This window comes from Pieris rapae, chromosome 14, assembly GCF_905147795.1.
Source record: "Pieris rapae chromosome 14, ilPieRapa1.1, whole genome shotgun sequence".
In the NCBI taxonomy this organism is placed as follows: Eukaryota; Metazoa; Arthropoda; class Insecta; order Lepidoptera; family Pieridae; genus Pieris; species Pieris rapae.
The window spans coordinates 9,433,463-9,452,617 of NC_059522.1; the positions used below are offsets into that span (position 1 = coordinate 9,433,463).

At 32.4% G+C, this 19,155-nt stretch overlaps 1 protein-coding gene across 3 annotated transcripts in view; it reads right to left on the reverse strand.

Moving 5' to 3' along the window:
- Positions 1–18,034, reverse strand: part of LOC111002935 (rho guanine nucleotide exchange factor 10-like protein) — a 44,961-nt gene extending 26,927 nt beyond the window's left edge. Inside the window, exons 1-3 of one of the 3 annotated variants that reach the window (XM_022273234.2) lie at positions 17,568–18,034; positions 15,463–15,566; positions 3,909–4,011 (exon numbers count right to left, since the gene is read on the reverse strand). In XM_022273234.2, the coding sequence (XP_022128926.2) occupies positions 3,909–4,011; positions 15,463–15,517 (158 nt within the window). In that variant the 5' untranslated portion in view covers positions 15,518–15,566; positions 17,568–18,034. Of the gene's footprint in view, positions 1–3,908; positions 4,012–6,676; positions 6,826–13,390; positions 13,482–15,462; positions 15,567–17,567 lie in introns of those variants that run through there. The other 2 variants (XM_022273232.2, XM_022273233.2) reach the window with 2 other exon arrangements.
- Positions 18,035–19,155: the final 1,121 nt, after the last annotated feature.

Genomic DNA, 19,155 nt, shown 5'->3' on the forward strand with positions numbered 1-19,155 from the left:
GGCACGATTCACTTGTGTTTATATAATGTATAACATTATTTAATAATTTGTATTAGCTAATATTATAATATTGGTTAGTACAGATACATATGGACAGCCAGCCACCGCCGGAGGAAAAGTAAACGTGGGAGACCACAAAATCGACGGGCTTACGAGATATTTAAGGTTTCAGGGGAAAAATGGATGGCGGAAGCAAATAAACGATCCTAAAGTTCAGGCGGGCGCCTTTTCACTAAAGGAATCCTTACTGCAGAAAACGACTAACGTAGACTAAGCGTAAATAACACCCATTTGATATTACATTATCTTACTTTGTAACTGTACTTTACAACATATTCGTTTTATAACGTAAAAATTTTTTCTCACAATACTTGTGGTATTCATTAGCTAACTTGACACATGATAGCAATATGATTGAGGCTTCTGGGTCAATTGGTACAGTGTAAATTATTATTATTATATATCGTATTCGATTCAAAGACACTTATACAAAATACTATTACTTAAAGAAAAAAATCATTTATTGTAGGTAACATAATGTACACTTATGAAATTCAATTGAATGCTTCTAATTTTACATTTACTGCCAGTTCTTCAGCTTTTTATCGATTTGTATTTTTCGCAAATGTTTTGTATATATACGTACATATTATTATGTATTTCATCTTTGGCTATATATTAAGTTTCATTATTTTTATTGTATATAGAAATATATAATCTCTATAAAATGCAAATATTAGTTATGTTATTAAGTATGTTACGTCGTGTAAATATTAATATGCCCATTATACTTTTAATTATACTTGCAGTGAAACCGAACAAAATATGTTCATATTAGTTTAATTTTCATAAAAATTATAGCTACTTTCCTTATATTCGCACATAATAAAAAATATTTTCCTGTATTACTCACAACTTATCAATTTCACTTTCACTATAGTCAATATTTGACTCACAATTTTACAATACAAAATGACACTCATGGGTCAAAGTGGAAAGCGTAAATAACGAAACACCCTTTGTTGAATTACTTTCATCGCGACTCAAGTTAAACCATATAAAACATGGACTTGATGGCAGCGTGTGAGCTTGATAGCCAAAGAATGGTAACCATGGTAACAAGCATCGTTAGTCCTCTTATATTATCCACAATCTTATGTATGTAAACAAAAGATTTGTCTTCTGTGCCTGACACATGCTATTAAGTACGCCTAAAGGTAATACAAGACATAGCGGTGAACAATATTCATAAAATACAGCATGTATGCAAGTGATCAAGACGTATGTCCTTATTCAACTCACAATCGGTAATAGAAAAACCTAGAGGATTCTGGTGATGTTGATATATTTCAAGATAATATTAGCCTATATAAGATCAATTAAAATGCTGGTCATAACAGAAAGAATAGGGTTATAAATTACAATTGACGTCGTTTCATGTTTGACATTAATTAGAGAAACAAGGGGAATGTTAATGGCAATAATTGTTGTAACCCTATGGTTGTGTTTAAACCCTAATATTTTTTATATATGTAATCAATCATCGTGATATAGTTTCAAAATTTTCATACATATTTCAATATATTTGACAAACGAAAGTCCCGTTTCTAAACGTAAGTACTCCATTTGGTAAACGCGTTAACACATTCTGTTAATTATAAGGTAAAGTTCTAAGTAAATTAAACGTGCTCGGAAAGCAAAACAATAGCGCGTGTTAACATAGGCTTAGATGTTCCGAGGTGAACGCTCACTTGGGGAGGCTTAGTGTTTTCAGACCCACAGCAATTACAGCATTATCCTGCTTTTACCACAAAACAGTTTTATGACTGTAGATTAACTGTCTTACTTCAAATAGTATACATTAAAAGAAAATGCAGTTAGTTTAAAAGAAATCACATCCTAGGTCCAATATCTAAGTATTTTCGGCTGTTATTTTAAGATTTTTCGTTATCCACATACATTATATATATAATTAATTAATGAAGAAGTTTCACTTCTAACATGTGTCCTCTGTAAGCACGCACATGACAACAATATTCTACTGAATTTTCTCGGAAAAACTACTGTATTCCACGGAGTCATATCACTGGAAGCCAGTGCCCTCAGTACACAGGAAATTTGTGTTAATTGACTATGCGACGCGACGGCCGCTAATAATTGTCGAGTGCGACAGGACCACACCACAAAGCAGAGGAAGTGTGTTGTGTCACTACTTCAGGGTTGCCACTTGTATATATTCGTATTTTTCTTCTTACGTTTGCGTATGAGTAATATTAAACTGAAATTAACCTAAAACGAAACACGAAGCTTGTTCATAAAGCGTTAATATTACTATCATAAAATGGTGTTTGTCCAAATTAAATAGAAAATTATTTAAGAAAAAAAGAAAATTTTGTTATTGTTTATTTGTGTGTTTTGTATGTCTATTGTTTGTGTATTGAACCTTGCCGGTGATACACTTTAATTAATGATGTTTTTTTACAGAACAGGGGGCGAACGGGCCGGAGGCTCACGTGATGATTACTGTTTCCGCTGCCCATAAACTCTCAATGCCATGAAGCTTACGAGTGCGTTGCCGACCTTTTAAGAATGCGTATGCTCTTTTAAAAGACCCGAACAAGGACTAAGTGCTTTTAACCATTGCATGGAGCTTTAACATCTATTGCCGTCTCCTTTCAAAATTGCGGAACCTTCACTTTAATTTTAGATGCCATATCGTTGTGCTTTGAGCCATTGCATTGAACTTAAAAATAACTTGTACCAGCCCTGACGACACAAATTCCGACGCTAATGATACGAAGCGCTTTTTGAATTAGCTTAAAATATCAGAAGGATTATGAGCTTATCCATAATATCAACTAAGATATAGCCACGCTTATCTCTATACTTGTGTGGAAATTTCATAATCACCTAAAGTACACATTCATTTAGCTTGCGTTTTCATTTCATTCGTAACTATTAATATTTACGGCTTATTGTTAATTTTCAATTGCCTCTTAAGTATGACATTTAGAAAATAATCTTAACGCCACATTGTATTGGTTTAAAAAAACTATCCTATTTCCAGAGATTCCGCAAAGGGACGACAAGGATGGAACGATTCCAAGTCGGATTGAAAATTTATAATACAAAAGTATTCGCCCCACGTGTTTTATTTCTGGTGGTTAGACCAGACCGAATCATACCTCATTACCGCGACATTGTGTGGGGAACAGTTATTACAATTGCCATTAATAGGTCTGTTAGATATATGTCGATTATGTCAGTCCTAAGAAGCCCAGGGGAACTCTACCTGGTCTGAAACAGTGTGGGTTTATGCCCCGCTGGACTACAATAGACATTCGCTCTATGTACACATATAACTCTTACTCTTACGGTAAAGGAATCAGTCAGAATAAACCAGGATCTCTCAAATCCAAAAAACGATGTCGTGCGTCAGAAGGCTGAACATTGTAACATACAGGACTGCACGACTGGATTATTATTACGTGACAAAAATTTAACATACACACACACACACACACGCTTCCTAAGGGGAATCATGTACAATAAATACAAAAAATACAGCACGTTGAAACACTTAAACTCCCCTATAGCAATTGATTCTAATTTCGGAATAGTCATCAATCTTACTTAGTTCAAACGTTACTAGTCAACTTCCTTTGTTTTACAAATACATATTGAATTTCTCGTAAATGCCATCAAAAGCATAACTAAAAAGTTGTTAGATCCAAATAGTATCAAGATGTTATATTTATTCCGGACCTCTGTTTTAAGTTATTTCGTAATAAGCAAACCTAACAATATCTTATACTGTCTATATCATAATAACAAATACTTTATGTTTTACGTCCGAACCGAATAATCCACAATCTCAGATTGAAAACAATCTAAAAATTTTGCTTTACCTTGAGTCCAGGGTGGAGTTGAGCCGTTGGGAGCGTCTCAAAGGAGCGTTCCTGACCGCGCTCACTGGCTCCTCCCAGCTGCCGCCCGCTGATCGATGTTCATCTGAAAATACTTGACTATCAGCTGTATGCTGTCATTTGGGTCAGTTCCAGGTTGGTAACAGAGGGGTGACGCGAATTAATTTATAGTATTTTTTTGACTTTCATAAAATCACGTTTAAAAAATATATATCCATAAGACGTTTTCAAAGAGATATGATGATGATATGTCTTACTTATATGATGGTACATACAATCATATAGTGTATTTTATATACGGAACAATACATATTGTTTGATTTTTATATTTCGACTAGCTGACCTGGCAAACGTCTTTTTGCTATGTATATCATTTATATTAAAAAATAGGGGTTGATCGTAGAGGGTTGAAAATTTAGAGTTGTATGAATTTTTTAATGCTGTTGATACAGTTGATAAAAAAAATTATCTAAAAGTAAAAAAAACATATATTTAGGGGTGGACTACCCTTAACATTTAGGGGGTTGAAAAATAGATGTTGTCCGATTCTCAGACATACCCAATAAGCACACAAAATTTCATGAGAATCGGTCAAGCCGTTTCGGAGGAGTTTAACCACAAACACCGCGACACGAGAATTTTATATATAAGATTAAAGTCTTTCTTTCCTTTCTTGCTATTGAAAGTATAGTCAATTTTAAATAATTTATTATTATCCTTAGAGGTCGTTTAGATTACCTAATTATTTTGTTTACTCGACAAGCTACCTTCAACCCCATTTTCTTAACTTTATAACAATAATTATTCATCTTAATCAGACATTATGTCTGTGTTTGATGCGTGTGTTTTCTGCTGTTTAAATAACAATAATTTCTAATAAATAAAATTCTAACGCATCCTAGCCCAGACAGAACAAAATGTAAGCAGGAAAATACAGTAATCCACCCTACAACGCGTTTACGTATAACGCGGTATTTCCTACCCTAAGACGGGGATATCTCAAGTTATGTTTATTCTGTAGTGTGAAAGTTATGATTTGTCAAGTCCATAATTAGTTTTGGATACTTTTGCACCTGTTTCAATAGTGTTATAAAATTATCCCTATCGCGTTAGAGGGGGGATTGCTGTATATGTAAATTCAATATCCATGTTATTATAAACAAATATGAAACATATGATATATTAGCAGACCCAGACCTTTCCCTGCATAATATTTCAAACGATTAGGATATTAAAGTATGGAAGTATCAGTAAGGGATGATTTATATATATCTAAACCTTAGAAAGCGCCACCCTAACGCATACAAAAAAAACATTCAAATCGGTCCAGCTGTTAAGGAGTTCAGTAACATACACGCGTGCAGTAGAGTAATATACCTTGAATATAAGACACATACAACGTCCATAGCAAGATACAATCACAAAAACACTTACCCTAACCTTTGGAAGCATTAAAGAAAAACATATATTACTATTTCGTTATTACACAGATTAGATAAGTTTAAATATATTATATTAAAGATGGAAGCAATTAAAATAACCTTGCTTCGTGATAAAAAACTAAATCAACCCTACGACAGTGTTAAAGTCCGCATTGTAATTTGAAAATAGACGGTGTTCTCTGTTTTTCGACGTTTTTTTATTTACTTGTCTTGGGATCGCATTTGCCTGAATTACGATTGATAAGCTTGATAGTAATTGATCTGGATTGGTCATAATTTCAGAATACAGACCGAGTATAGAAAGCATCAGTTAAAGAATATAAAAAAAAAATTATTTTGGTATATAAGATACAGATATCACTTATTTCACTTCATTAAATGTGTCACAAAATCCCTACTCATCGGAAAAGAAGACAGAGGGCCGAGAAAAAAAGCCGGCGTAAAAAACTCTCAAAACAACACTTATTTTAAAACAAAAATCGACAATTAATTAGAAGTAGCCTGCCTAGCACTAGTCCCTGGCCCTTTTATCAAAATCAAACTCAAACAACACTTATGAACGCCATAAATAAAATAAAATAAATTGTAAATTTACATTTCGCAAATTAATGGCGTAGAGCGGGCAAGAAGAACTGGCAAGAAACTTTATGTCACTCTTTTTTATCGATAAGTCATAAATTTAGATAATCGTTAACTTTATGGTAAGCCTTTTTACACAGCCTTCCAGTAATACATTTTTTACATTTATTAAAAGGCGTAAGAGAGCCTCTGGGAATATCGATGTAGTTTAAAACAAAATGACTTTTAAATGATGATAGGTTATAATAATTACCTCCATCCAGTAAAGTAGTTCTTATTGTTAATATAATTATAGTTTAAAGCTGAATGCACAAAATATTTGGTAACAGTGGCATTGATATGCCACACCAGCATGTGGGTGGCATATCACGTTTTCGCTTCACGTTTTCTACGAATTTTTGTTATACAAAATTTGTCATTTGTAATTTTTAAACACTTTAATACACCTTACTTCCGCTATGTAAATATAATACTTTGCATATAATAAACGACACATTTGACGGCCCCAACCTATACTATGCCCGCGTGTATATTTTGTTATATACACGCGAGCATAGTATATAGGGATTTATACAAAACTTTGACGATTGCTGAAAAGCCAACGTGTATATATATAATAAATTCGCGTGTATATTAAAGTTATAGTGCATATATGTACCTAGCACTCGCATAAAGCATGGTATTAATTGTGAGAGATATCTAAGAGGAACATACAAAACAAATACATACTTTTCCTCTTCTTTATCAGTCTATGCCTAAATTTTATTCTATCCCATTTCCTGGGTTTCATTTCTACAAATTGTTACGCAACTTTGCCCCTAAGTTCATAACCCACACACCACAGAACAATACACACATGTTAACTCTAAGCATCGGCATGTGTCACTAAACGAATATCTTAACACACACATGTAGGTGACACACAATCACATGTATGAGCATCAAATGCGATAACATTCCGAAACTTGTAGTTAAATTCGTTTTACGGTAATTATATAGTAACATATTTTAATAATGATAGGTTATGAATAAATAAAGTTTACTTGATTCTTATCGTTATCCTACAGCTAACATTATATATACAAATTATATTCATAAAGATACAAAACATAGCCAAAGATGGAATACATAATATACAAAAAGGTACATTAACGAAAGGAAAAAAAATATTGAAAACATGAAACTAAGTAATAACTCGGCTCTGTCTTGTGATGATGTGAAAGAGAGCATATACACCTAATTTGAAATTAGCTAATTTCACTCATAAAAAAACAGCCGTGGGAAGAATGGGTAGCTTCATATCTCTTTACTTTTGTCCATTTGGCTGACTTTACTGTTCTCTCTACATGACTATTTGGAAAATATATATTTAACTATAGGTTACATGAAATACACATTTTAAATACTTTTTTGCAATCAAAATTATCCTAATGGTTGTCCAAATATTTAATTTATGCAAACAATATTTAGTAATGGTTAATTAGTAATATTGACAATGAAATTTGGTAGCTCCCACTATCTCTATGATAATTTTATGTACAGTAGCTGACAAGCATATATTTATTTATAGATAATATATATTTGTACAAACATACTTCTCGTTTTTATCAATCTCCCTCTAAATCAATAGTCAAACTACGCAAGCAAAATAAATAACAAGGGAATTGGAATGTTTTAAAGTGCTGAAAAAACATCGCCACATCAAAATCACCAGTAAAATACTAATTTTTAAATTCATAATGAGAGATAAATTTCAAATAACCAAGATTACCACATTCAATTTTTTTTTTTCAAAAACTAACTGGTCTCTGGCAGAATGGCCAGCGCTGTGAAACGCGTGGGCCCCACCTGTCCAAAGAAATAAAAAAAAGAGTGTGTGTACTTATGTACACACGTTAGAAGTTATACTTCTTTTGCGTATGGAAAAAAATTATGAAATGCAGTAGTGATTAACGATAAATATTAAAATTGATCAAAAATATTTTATTTAAATAAATAAATTATTAGTAAATACTATCGCCGTCGTATATGAAATTGATTTAAAAACACCAAAATAATATCTATTTATTCACACTGTTTAATTGTACTGTTACGAAACACGTGTTCTAAATATAAAAATACTAGAATATACAACTAAAACACAGTTATCGATTTCCATACCACCTAGACTTAAATTTACGATGTCGAATTTAGGTGTTGGTGTGCGCGTATCGTAAAAATTCACTCTCATCATTTTTATCCATCGCGCCAAAAGAAGTATAACTCAAAAACAAATGACCTGCAAATGAACTGTTGAAATGCCCAATTGAAATGACAGAGAAGGAAGCCATGACTGAAAATTATCGCATGTTACCAAGCAAGATACTACTATTTCTTCAACTTTAAATTACTAAGAGGATAACATTAGTTTTATTCAATTTATCGAGTATTATTCAAGAGAATTTTAAATAACCGAGATACGACTGTACCAAATAGAAAAGATAACTGTTGGAACACGAAAGTGAAATACAAAGATAGCCTAAAATCAATAACATTTCAAAACATTGAAGGCAAAATGGAACATTGAGGGCACACGTTAATACAAGCACTGATAGCCTGATTAGATGAACACCCGCTGTGGGTCAGGTAAAAGTGAAACTTGGTACAGATTCTCTCGTTCCTAATGTATTAATCTATACAGTACGATATATTATAGCTAATAGCTATCATACAAGTAGTTTTGTTTTAAAACCGTTCGTGGAATCGTCGATAAGTGTCTTGTTATGAAAACAATTATTCTTAGAGAATCTAATATAAAACAATCACAAAGTTTTAAGTTATAGGTACCTCCAGGTTTAGACAGTGGAGAGCTGGAGCACGAAGGAACCCTTAATAACAATATGTTAAGTATAACATTAAATTAATGCATTAAAAAAAGTTTTAAAATGGATTACTTGGCTTGCGATTAAATAAATCTTGTGAGTTTCAAAATCATGTTCCATATACATTTTCGTCATAAAATAAAATCAAAGTATCAAAAATTGGCTATGTTTGGATTTTTCTTCTATCAAGCGAAGTTTTTTAAATAGTGTATCGATTCTCCCTACTTTAAGATATGATGACGAAAAATGGAAATAAACAATATACTTTTTTAGAGTAGGGCGACCAGATCCTTAAACAAAGATACGCAACTATCAAATAATTTTGCTGCACAAATTGCTCCAATATATTTTTTGAGGCCTAAACCCTATCACTTAGACTGGATATCCCACAGATATTACATAGATAGTAATATGCAGTTGGCGCAACGAATCAAGCCAGCAATCTTTCTGTGTTAGCGGTTCGAGATCAGAGGCGCCGCCGAACACGCCCCGTCACTCAAACACTCATTGTTCGAGATCTTTATGATTCATAATATTGCAGTTTCTGATAAGAATACAGCAAATAGGGCGGGCAACCATGAACCGACATGATTTATGTCGTTGACATGATTCCGTTAGCGATAAATTTGATAGGTTAAATGTTTCAAAGAAAGCAAAATGATGTCCCATAAGACAGTACAACAAACATTGGACCCACTGGAAACAGATTTATACACGACACGACGTCATTAGTATTTCGTAAGATTTACTGTAATTTATCCCCAGTTCTCAAACATAAACGTCGATTTTGTTTGTAGGAATCCTCAAAAATGCATTTTGTTTTCAAGCGTAGACAATCACCAAATAAATCTTGACCATCGATTGACTACTCATCACTTCAAAACAAACAAAACGACAAATAATTATACAAAGAAAGTTAAGTAGACAATACAATATATAGAAAATCACATATAAAAATACAGCGATTAAGAAAAGAATAACAATAGATTTTTGTATAAAAACCTAAGCCTATTTAGGGACGAAAAAGTAACGTGTATCAAATAGACTTTGAACAAGTTGAAGAAAATAATTCAACTTTCGAGCTGTCGGTTAACCTTACCGTGTAAATCAAGAAACCTTTTAACTATTTATTTAAAAACATGTATGCTTCATAGATTCAAGAAAATATAACAAATTTTACTCACATAATAGAACATAATAACAAACTAATAATCTGAAACTAAAAAGAACCTCATTAGCGTGATTCACAAAATTACGGTAAATTGAAAGATAGCTGTCAAATATATCAATATTTTAATTTATGGAGTTGTAAGAGCGAGATAGCTTATTCACCGGAACATTAAAAGTAGCAGATAAGCCAGTCGTCATGGTAGTCACCAATATTTTATATTAGCCAAAATTAATAACAAAATGGTCGGTTTCTGGGTCAAAAGCTGTATTCTGGATCTCCGTTTCTTTTTATTTTACTTCTAGGGTATAAAAGGAAAAAAAATGTAAATATAACAAATCTAAGCTGCATAATCTACTTTAGTGATGATTAGAAATTAAACGTGATTTTATTATTATTATATTAGGTCCTTACATGAAATTGGCGTTTTGTATATTGAACAAAAAGTAGATTTTTTTGAAATAAAATGTATTAAATTAATCAAGGATTGACATAGCTATCTATGCAATTTGCTATCTTAGGTAGAGTTTTCTATTGCGACACCGCCGCCATACACATCATTAATCCTTCGAACCTCAGCTTTGCAGCACTAGCCAAAACAAACGGGAAAATGAAATGAATCACGGTTTTCGAAAAACAAATGGACGCTATAAAAAATTGAATTTGGAGCTCCTAACCAAAGAGGATTTGTGGTCAAAGTGGCCAGTACGACAAAACGCCAATTTCATATATACCTTACATTATGAAGTGATCAGTTAGGTGACTTTAGTTGTCCTTCCTCACATATGCAACGAAATATACAAAATCACCCAAACAACTGTATACGCATTACTCATTTATTGGGTTCGACGTGTATATGACGTCTGTATAAAACCACCTCACAAAGTCCAACCACAATGAATAAACGAAATTTAGCGGAAGCTTTTGTACGCAAATGTTTTGTATTTACTTGGAAATGTTCATTCATTATCTTCACACTCCTATTTCCTGTGAATAGTAGCGTAAGTAACGTTTTATCAGTCTTGCTTGCTTAAGAGAACTATAGTGACGTGTGTTACCATGGTAACCATGACAACAACTTTTTTCGAGAAGAAAACATGTATTTGAGCATGCCGTGTCGACCAGAGCGGTAACTCAAGTTTGGCTCTGTACCTACATCAAGAGCAAATAACGTTAACGCTAATAAATAATTACTTCTAAGACAGTTATTAGAGGGCCTAACGTTAACTAACACAAACAGTAAATTGAAAAACAATTTTTCTATGCATATAAACAAGTCTGCTACATGTAATTTGTTTAAATCTTTTGGTATTTCATGAAAAATAAAATGATTTTTGTTTTTTAATTAAAAATATGTATCGTATTTATTTTAAAAAATATTAAATAATAAAAATAAATATAAAACTACGTCGTATAAAACCGTGCAAGCGTTTTAGAAACAAACAAACAAATGGACGTTGTTAGCTTTTATCGAGAATTTAACAATACAACAATTTTGTTTTTATTATAAACCTGTCGACCTCAGGCATGAGAGTCGCACGCTGAAGCAAAATACTTTTATTATTTAATACTTTTATATGTCTTCTTTCACCCACGCTCCAATTTGGTGACAGCATTCTTCAAAAAACTATCCAACACATTATCTTTTTTTTTGGGGGGGCAAACAGGCAGGAGGCTCACCTAATGTTAACTGATACCGCACCCATGGACACTCTCAACGCCAGAGGGCTCGCGAGTGCGTCGCCGGCCTTTTAAGAATTGGTCATCGAACAATTACTTGGAGATTCGCCCATCCATCCAAACTCGTCAGCTACATTAGTACAGATTTTACTCCTCAAGCGAACATCAAACGGGTCACGGTGAACGTGAAGGTAAAGACGTTATAAATTAAACGCGTCCAAAACCGCAGGATTACGTTCCATACTTGGAAATTAATCTTATCTCTTGACTTGCACCGCCTTTCATTAGTAGGGCAAGTTATTTAGCACACGTATTTATCAATTTGCCAAGTTAATAATTCAAATTCTGCATTCTCATATGGTTTAAGTTAAAGATTTATCCACCGTATTATATACGTGGAAAAAAAACAGAGCAAAGGGTAGATATTGAATTGAGAATTAGTTAGTAATGGCTATTTTTAGCTTTGATTCCCATTATTTCGACTACAATGAAAATTTATTATGGAATTTAATACACAGATATCACTTATTTCACGTCATGAAATTCGAATCGGTTGAGACCCCTACTCATCGGCAAAGAAGACAGAGGATGTAGGCCGAGAGAAAAAGCCGGCGTAAAAACAATTATTTTAAAAACAAAAATATCAATTTAATAAGTAGCCTGCCTAGAGTACCGTTTTATACGCCGGCTTTTTCTCTCGACCTAACCCATCTGTCTTCTTTGCCGATAAGTAGGGATGCCTACAGGTTCGAATTTAATGAGTGGAATAAGTGATACCTTGATGATCTGATGGTCCAAAATAAACGTATTTTTTTAGCACTAGTCCCAGGACCGTTTATCAACTAGATAATCGCTAACTTAATACTAAGCCTTTCTTTAATACATTTCTTAAATTTATTAAAAAGTATATATAAGAGAACCTCTGGGATTTTATTTTGTCATGTGAAAAGTATATATTTTGCCAAAAAATAATTACTCACTTTAGATAGTCTACTACGGGGAAATTATATCTCCAATAAATAGTTGCATATCTCTTACAAGGCTTTAAGCATCCTAACTAGGTCTAAAAGCGACCAGGGATTAGAGGCAATTGCCTTCTTTGATCTCCAACATATCTTTGTCCTATTTGTATTGTCCGGTAATAGCAAGAACATGTACATACGAGAGGATTGATAAGTCAGATCTTCAACCACAATACTTAATGTATAATTGTATAATGAAGTATATATAATGTACATTTGAAGACAATGGATGTGACCATTATATTGAATTGAATCAACTCCAGCTGCTGTCGACTAGGCAAAGGGCAATGGGTTGATGGAAATTGTTCAATTAGCTTTATATAGTCCGTCACTTATAATAAAGTTATAATTGGTTGCTCAATGCGTTCATAAGACAATAGGTATAATCCACATTTTCAGTATCGTGTTAGCTTTTAATATTTACTTAATTAAATTCTCATTTTATCTTAAATTTACATACTTACAATTTCTTTTAAAACCTACAATTTAATGAAGTTGACTTTTCAATTTTATAACGATAAAAATTATGTATGTCACCTCGGGCAAGGATTTTAGAACGGCTAAGCTGCGGCATTTCTTTAGGCATTCCTTAACAACATATTTACTTGACATTACCATAAAAATGTATGAATGGAAATGTATGTAACATTTCCATTCACTCATAAGTCTTATCGATAAATTCAATGATTCATATAAGCGAGGTGGGACCAACCTATTCGTTTCAGGGGTTCCTCCTCGAGCGGGCATAGCTGAACTCTGTTTACGACAATCACCAACGTAAACTGCATAATACACTTTCACACACTATCACTGGAATGCATAACGTGCAATCCGCTGCAAAGACCGTTTTCAACTAAGCATTTTAACATAATTCCGTCAATTAATGTGCCTACAACTGACGGAAGAGACAATTAAAAGTCTGCCACACAACAGTTATCCGTAAATAATCCTTAACATAGGGTAATTAAAAACTTCACTGTTAGAGCAATGTGTAGCAAAAAAAGCGTTTTACTAATAAGCTTTGAAAGCTTATTTGCTAGCGTGCTTATAAATATAAGTTCTACGTTACTCCGTTTTCTTAGTCCGTAAATTGTTTTGGACATAAACTGCCTCCTTTCAAAAGACTGCGTTTTGGCAAAAGCTCCGATATTCAGATTGAAAATTCTGATAAACGATATCGATAGTTACTCGTATTTCATCAGACACATTAAGTATATCTTTATAATTTATTTTTAAGTATTACTGTGGGTTGGCTTTTGAAATAAATAAAGAAAAATTACACCAATATTTTATACGCAGGCGATATTCACAATTTAAACTATCGCGATTGAATTGCGCTTGCGTAGTGCGAAGTAAGCGTTAATTGTAAACACGACTCCCGCTGATGCGCGGCCGCAACGGGAGAGCATACGAGGACAAATATAAACAACTATTCCTGGAAATGGCTATCGTAATACGATCATGAAATTCATTTAGTCCGGATAGTTTTGCTCAAACGTTTCACAGAGTATAACAACACACATAACTGACATTGTTTATACAAATATTTGATGTGACAAATACTCTAGCAGTTTTAACTAAGGCTTAATTTGTCTATGATTTTCGTCGTAATATATAATTCTCTCATTTGCCTTTGATTCTATATCGCAACCCATTATTATTAAAACTTGCACCGATATTTGGACATTTATGTCGGCATATATCTCTTATTTTCATTCACCACCAGTTCTTAAGAGAAGAAGAACTGTCAAGAGGGAGTAAAACAATATTTTGACCACAATTTAAACAAATTTTGAAGGGAAAGGAGATAAAATTTTTAAAAGCAATGTGCCTTTACAGAGTGGAAAAGTTTTTAGATTCTATACCAAAAAATTTGTTTTTATAAATAATTTAAATGTCCTTACGACATCATGACAATATGACATTTGCATGCCTATAGGCTGATTGTGCGGTTTTATAATTAATCAAATATAATATACCACTTTCTTTGTAATCAATTTATTATTAAACAAATGCGAAAACTTATCATTTTAGTACTTAAAGTGAAATGTTTATGCAATGATATATTTTCGGCCCTGCCCTAGATAGCAATCCATATATGGGAGTCATCGACTAGCCCCAATCCTAACACCTACATTTTTAGAATATAAATAATAATATAAACATATACATCGTCTTCAGATTAATAATTGGCAAAGTGTTCGTAAACAGACTCAAAACTATTGACTAAATCCAGAGATACTAAAATCTTAATAAAACGGTTTAATATTTCAATTTCCCACTACAATTTGCTAATTTAATGGCTATCAGCCTTAGATAACAAAGAAAGTGCAACTAATTTAATAATTAACAGTTGAAGAGAAATTTTAAATCATTGTATAATTATTCCACTTCGCATTGCACATTTCTGTATTATTTTCATAGTTTAATGTACGCTTTTGTATAATTGTATGCCTGTGTATAAGTATTAACAATTCAAAATAACCATTTCAATAAAAAATAGCATTACATATAAGCTTCATATTATAAAGCTGTGCCGATAATGAAGTTACAATAGAGAAAAAAATAATAAAATATAGGAATGCATACATCTAACTAACCATAATACGACATAGATTCTTTGGGTGTCAAACAAAAGAAGAATTCAAACAAAAGGTTCTTTAAAGTTCCAACCTAATAGATCGACTCAGTTGATAAAAAAGAGCTTTACAATTAGACGAATTATTACAGCGGGCTTACACAGACTAAATATATGCAACTATAACTGACAAATATGTCACTTACATTTAATCAGTACGACCGAGTCGTGTGGCTCGCACTGCACCTGGGTGGCGTTCATGGCCAGCAGCCCGCCGCTGCCGGCCCCGCCACCCACACCTCCTGCTTCCCTGTAAAAGAACGGTACATTGTCAAAAACTAAACATATATATACTTTATCTTAAAGTCGACCTGAGAAATTTAAAATTCTAATTCAAAAAGTAATTATTTTAGTAGTTGAGATCAATAATTAATATTATAGAAGATGTTGCCCATAGATAATTTTCGAACTCTATTACATGATTCTGCCAGTTAGTATTTCCCCGCTACAAAACAGATAATATTCCCCATTGTTTGAATAGTGTCACTGTCATTGTCATTATCAATAAAAAAAATTAAAAAGTAAAAATGTATAAATAAATGTAATAATTAGCTTAGCCTCATCAAACCCCTTCTAAGTATAAATTAAATAACATTATATTATATAAATTGCAACACAATCCCCTTTAATCATTAATGCAGTTTTTTTAACTTGAGTTGTGTTGTGTAGAATTGTTTAAACAGATGAGTGTAATTAAAACAGTGCAATAAGACGGATTAATATTTAAGAGACAGATCTAGAAATATCTATGCACTATTTCTGAATACTATTTCGTCCATCTGATAACAATATACTTAACCAATTAAATTTCACCTTGAATGGTATAAAAGTAATATGTTTCTTTTAAATATAACCTACTTAATAATATTTTTATAGATGGATATTTTATGATGATATTTTATTATTAAACATAAAATCATGATTCCCTTTTACAGTCAATAACCATAATTCCATGAATTTGAATTCATTAATGACATAAAAAAAATAATTTACATTTAATTTTAGAATGTAAACTACACAATGACTATAAAAAGATTTTTTACATAATTACATAAAAGAGAAGAAATAGTTATAACATATACTAACTCATAAAAATCTATAATATACTTAATAAAATAATATATCTAATTATTACTTATATGAATTAAATTGGTACTAATTTTATATAGAATTTGATGTTTCTATTGATAATTAGAAATTCACATAAATGTTGAGCTACTCCTTTTGATTTTTTTTGTGTATAAGTAAGTCATTTACATTCATTAAAATATTTAAATTCCAAAATTACTTTTGAAACTGTACAACTACAAAAAATTCTACCTCAGAAAACCTTGACCTATTGTGGTAATAGTTCATGTACTCCGTTTTAAATTGAAGCATAAAGTATATCTACTATACAAATCACTATTCTACTATAACAATATAGGGAACAGGCACATAATAGTGATTGTAATGTTTGATTCATAGACAGAAGACTATTATATACATTTGTGAACATAATACATGAAGCCTGATTGTGTTTGACACTTATAAATATAAACAATATACATAATATGGTTATAGGATGATTAAGCAAAGATGTCATACAGTATTATTTTTAAATGTTATTATCAACATAAGATTGGATGAACATGACATGACATTAACAAAAACTAAAGTTAGAAAATTTTGTTATTCATGGCAGGATTTTTTATACCAACCATACCTACTAGTTATAATGAGATTTATTATATATTAGATAATAGAGTATCATATGTTTAGATTACATCTGATTTTAACTATCACACAAATGATTTTAAGATTTATATATTGAATTTAAAATTATGGCACTTATTAAAATTTTAATCGCAACTTTTTGCTTGGCACTTAATTATAGCATCATTAATTTAAAGACTAAATAAAATCACTTTATGTTACATTGACCTCCAAACTCCACAGAATGATGATTGTACATTGTTTAGGTTTTATAAGGTTTAAGACTTTAATTTCTGTTTCGTGTAAATGAGTTAAACAATGTACAAGAGAAACTGCTATAAGAATATCCTTTAACACAAATGGACTGGGGAATTGTTACAAACGCTGATTATAATAGATTGCTATCAAATCTTGTCCCAGATATCCTGCCTATAATTTTCTATCCGAGATCGTTTCAAACTGCATTCAACATCAACATCGGTTTCACATGCAAACCACAGGTTACGTTCAACAATATTGGGTCAAAGTACGATGAACTTAGGCGCGCTTTACTCACCGTAAAATGCTTATTGCCGGCACTTGCTTCCCTGAGGAATGCGTGCAGGCTTGGCTCGCATTCGCTAGGAAAGCATTACCCACAGAAATATGCACGTTATGAAAGTTTCCACAACGGAAACCGGCCACGACAACAATCACTGATCACTGGTGTCCACGGTACCTGACAGGAACTCAAAATAGCACCACTCTTGGTTTTATTCACTTAGACAAAATACACTGGGAATCCGAGTAATGCACACTGGTACGGTTGAAAACGTCCACAACAGTAATATGTTTTGATTCAAAATGTTTAAACAATGTCATCGGGAAATTTTCACACGCGTATGTAAAAACGGTTATATTTGTTTGTTTTACACAAAAGAATATGAAAGAAACGTCAATTCTACTACGACATCCGAAAAACACAAGCAAGAACGCGCAGCTGGCAAGCTATCGCCTCTCGCTTCAATACGGGTGTGATGCGGGGAGCAGGCGGGTAGAGGGGCCGCGCTTGCAGCGCCCCCCGGTCGCTGTCTCGACTCTCGACGTGCAGTAATTTGTTTTGCGTTTCTTGCTTTGATTCAAAATGCAATGTGCATTATTTTTCGATTAAGTACATTTACTTTTATAAAAAATTAATAAATGTTTACTTCTTTGTTCGGTAGGTATTGTAGGTTTGTAACAAAGAATGTACACCGTTCAAAACCCCAAAAATGCAAATCTGCTGGGTATAACTACATTCAGCTCCTGGCTATTGTATCTTCGAATAATTTTTTAAACTTTATCGCACGATTAAGCAAAATAAACTATGTCGCTATTATGTGGATATAGGATAAGAACAATTCTAATTCGTATGTAGGTACAACTATATTTTATCTACTGCTTAATACTTCTTAGAAATTTTGTAAATTAATTTTAGAAATTAATTTTAGAAATTAATTGTTATAATTAGTGTAATTACTACCGATACCTTTAAATTAGCAGAGTTTAATTAATTACTAGAGGGCAAGTCAAGTCTCGACATTATGAGATTGGTACTACATAATTAATTAGATACAAAACTACACGTTAAACCTATACCTACTAATTACGTCATAACCTTGTAATTAACCTCACTTCACTTGCTATAATCTTTAAGCACTAAAAGTCTTACATATGCGAAATTTATCATCTCATAAACATAAACATTTAATTTTTACTGTTTCTCTTAATTAGTGGAACCTGAACGAGATAACTTGGGACCACATATATCTAATTTTATTGTTAATATTATTATTCATTCAAATATATGAATCTTATATTAAACTATTAGGTACTGTTTGCATCATAGGTCCACAATATTTGTACAAGTCCCGTTTTCGTCAATCAAAATTAACTTCATCTACATCTTGTTAATCCTTAGGTTATAATTTTCTGTAAAGGAAAGTGCACGCGTGATCATAAATCTGCAAGTAAATTCCATGCAAAAAACAAGAGTTTTCGCACGACACACTTTCGTTCAATTTTCGAGAAAGTCATCCATCATCGATCTATCAAGGAAGGTTTCTCCGCAAAGGGAGGCCTCAACCCCTGTAATTACATACACTTTGTCGGAAGATGAGTAAATG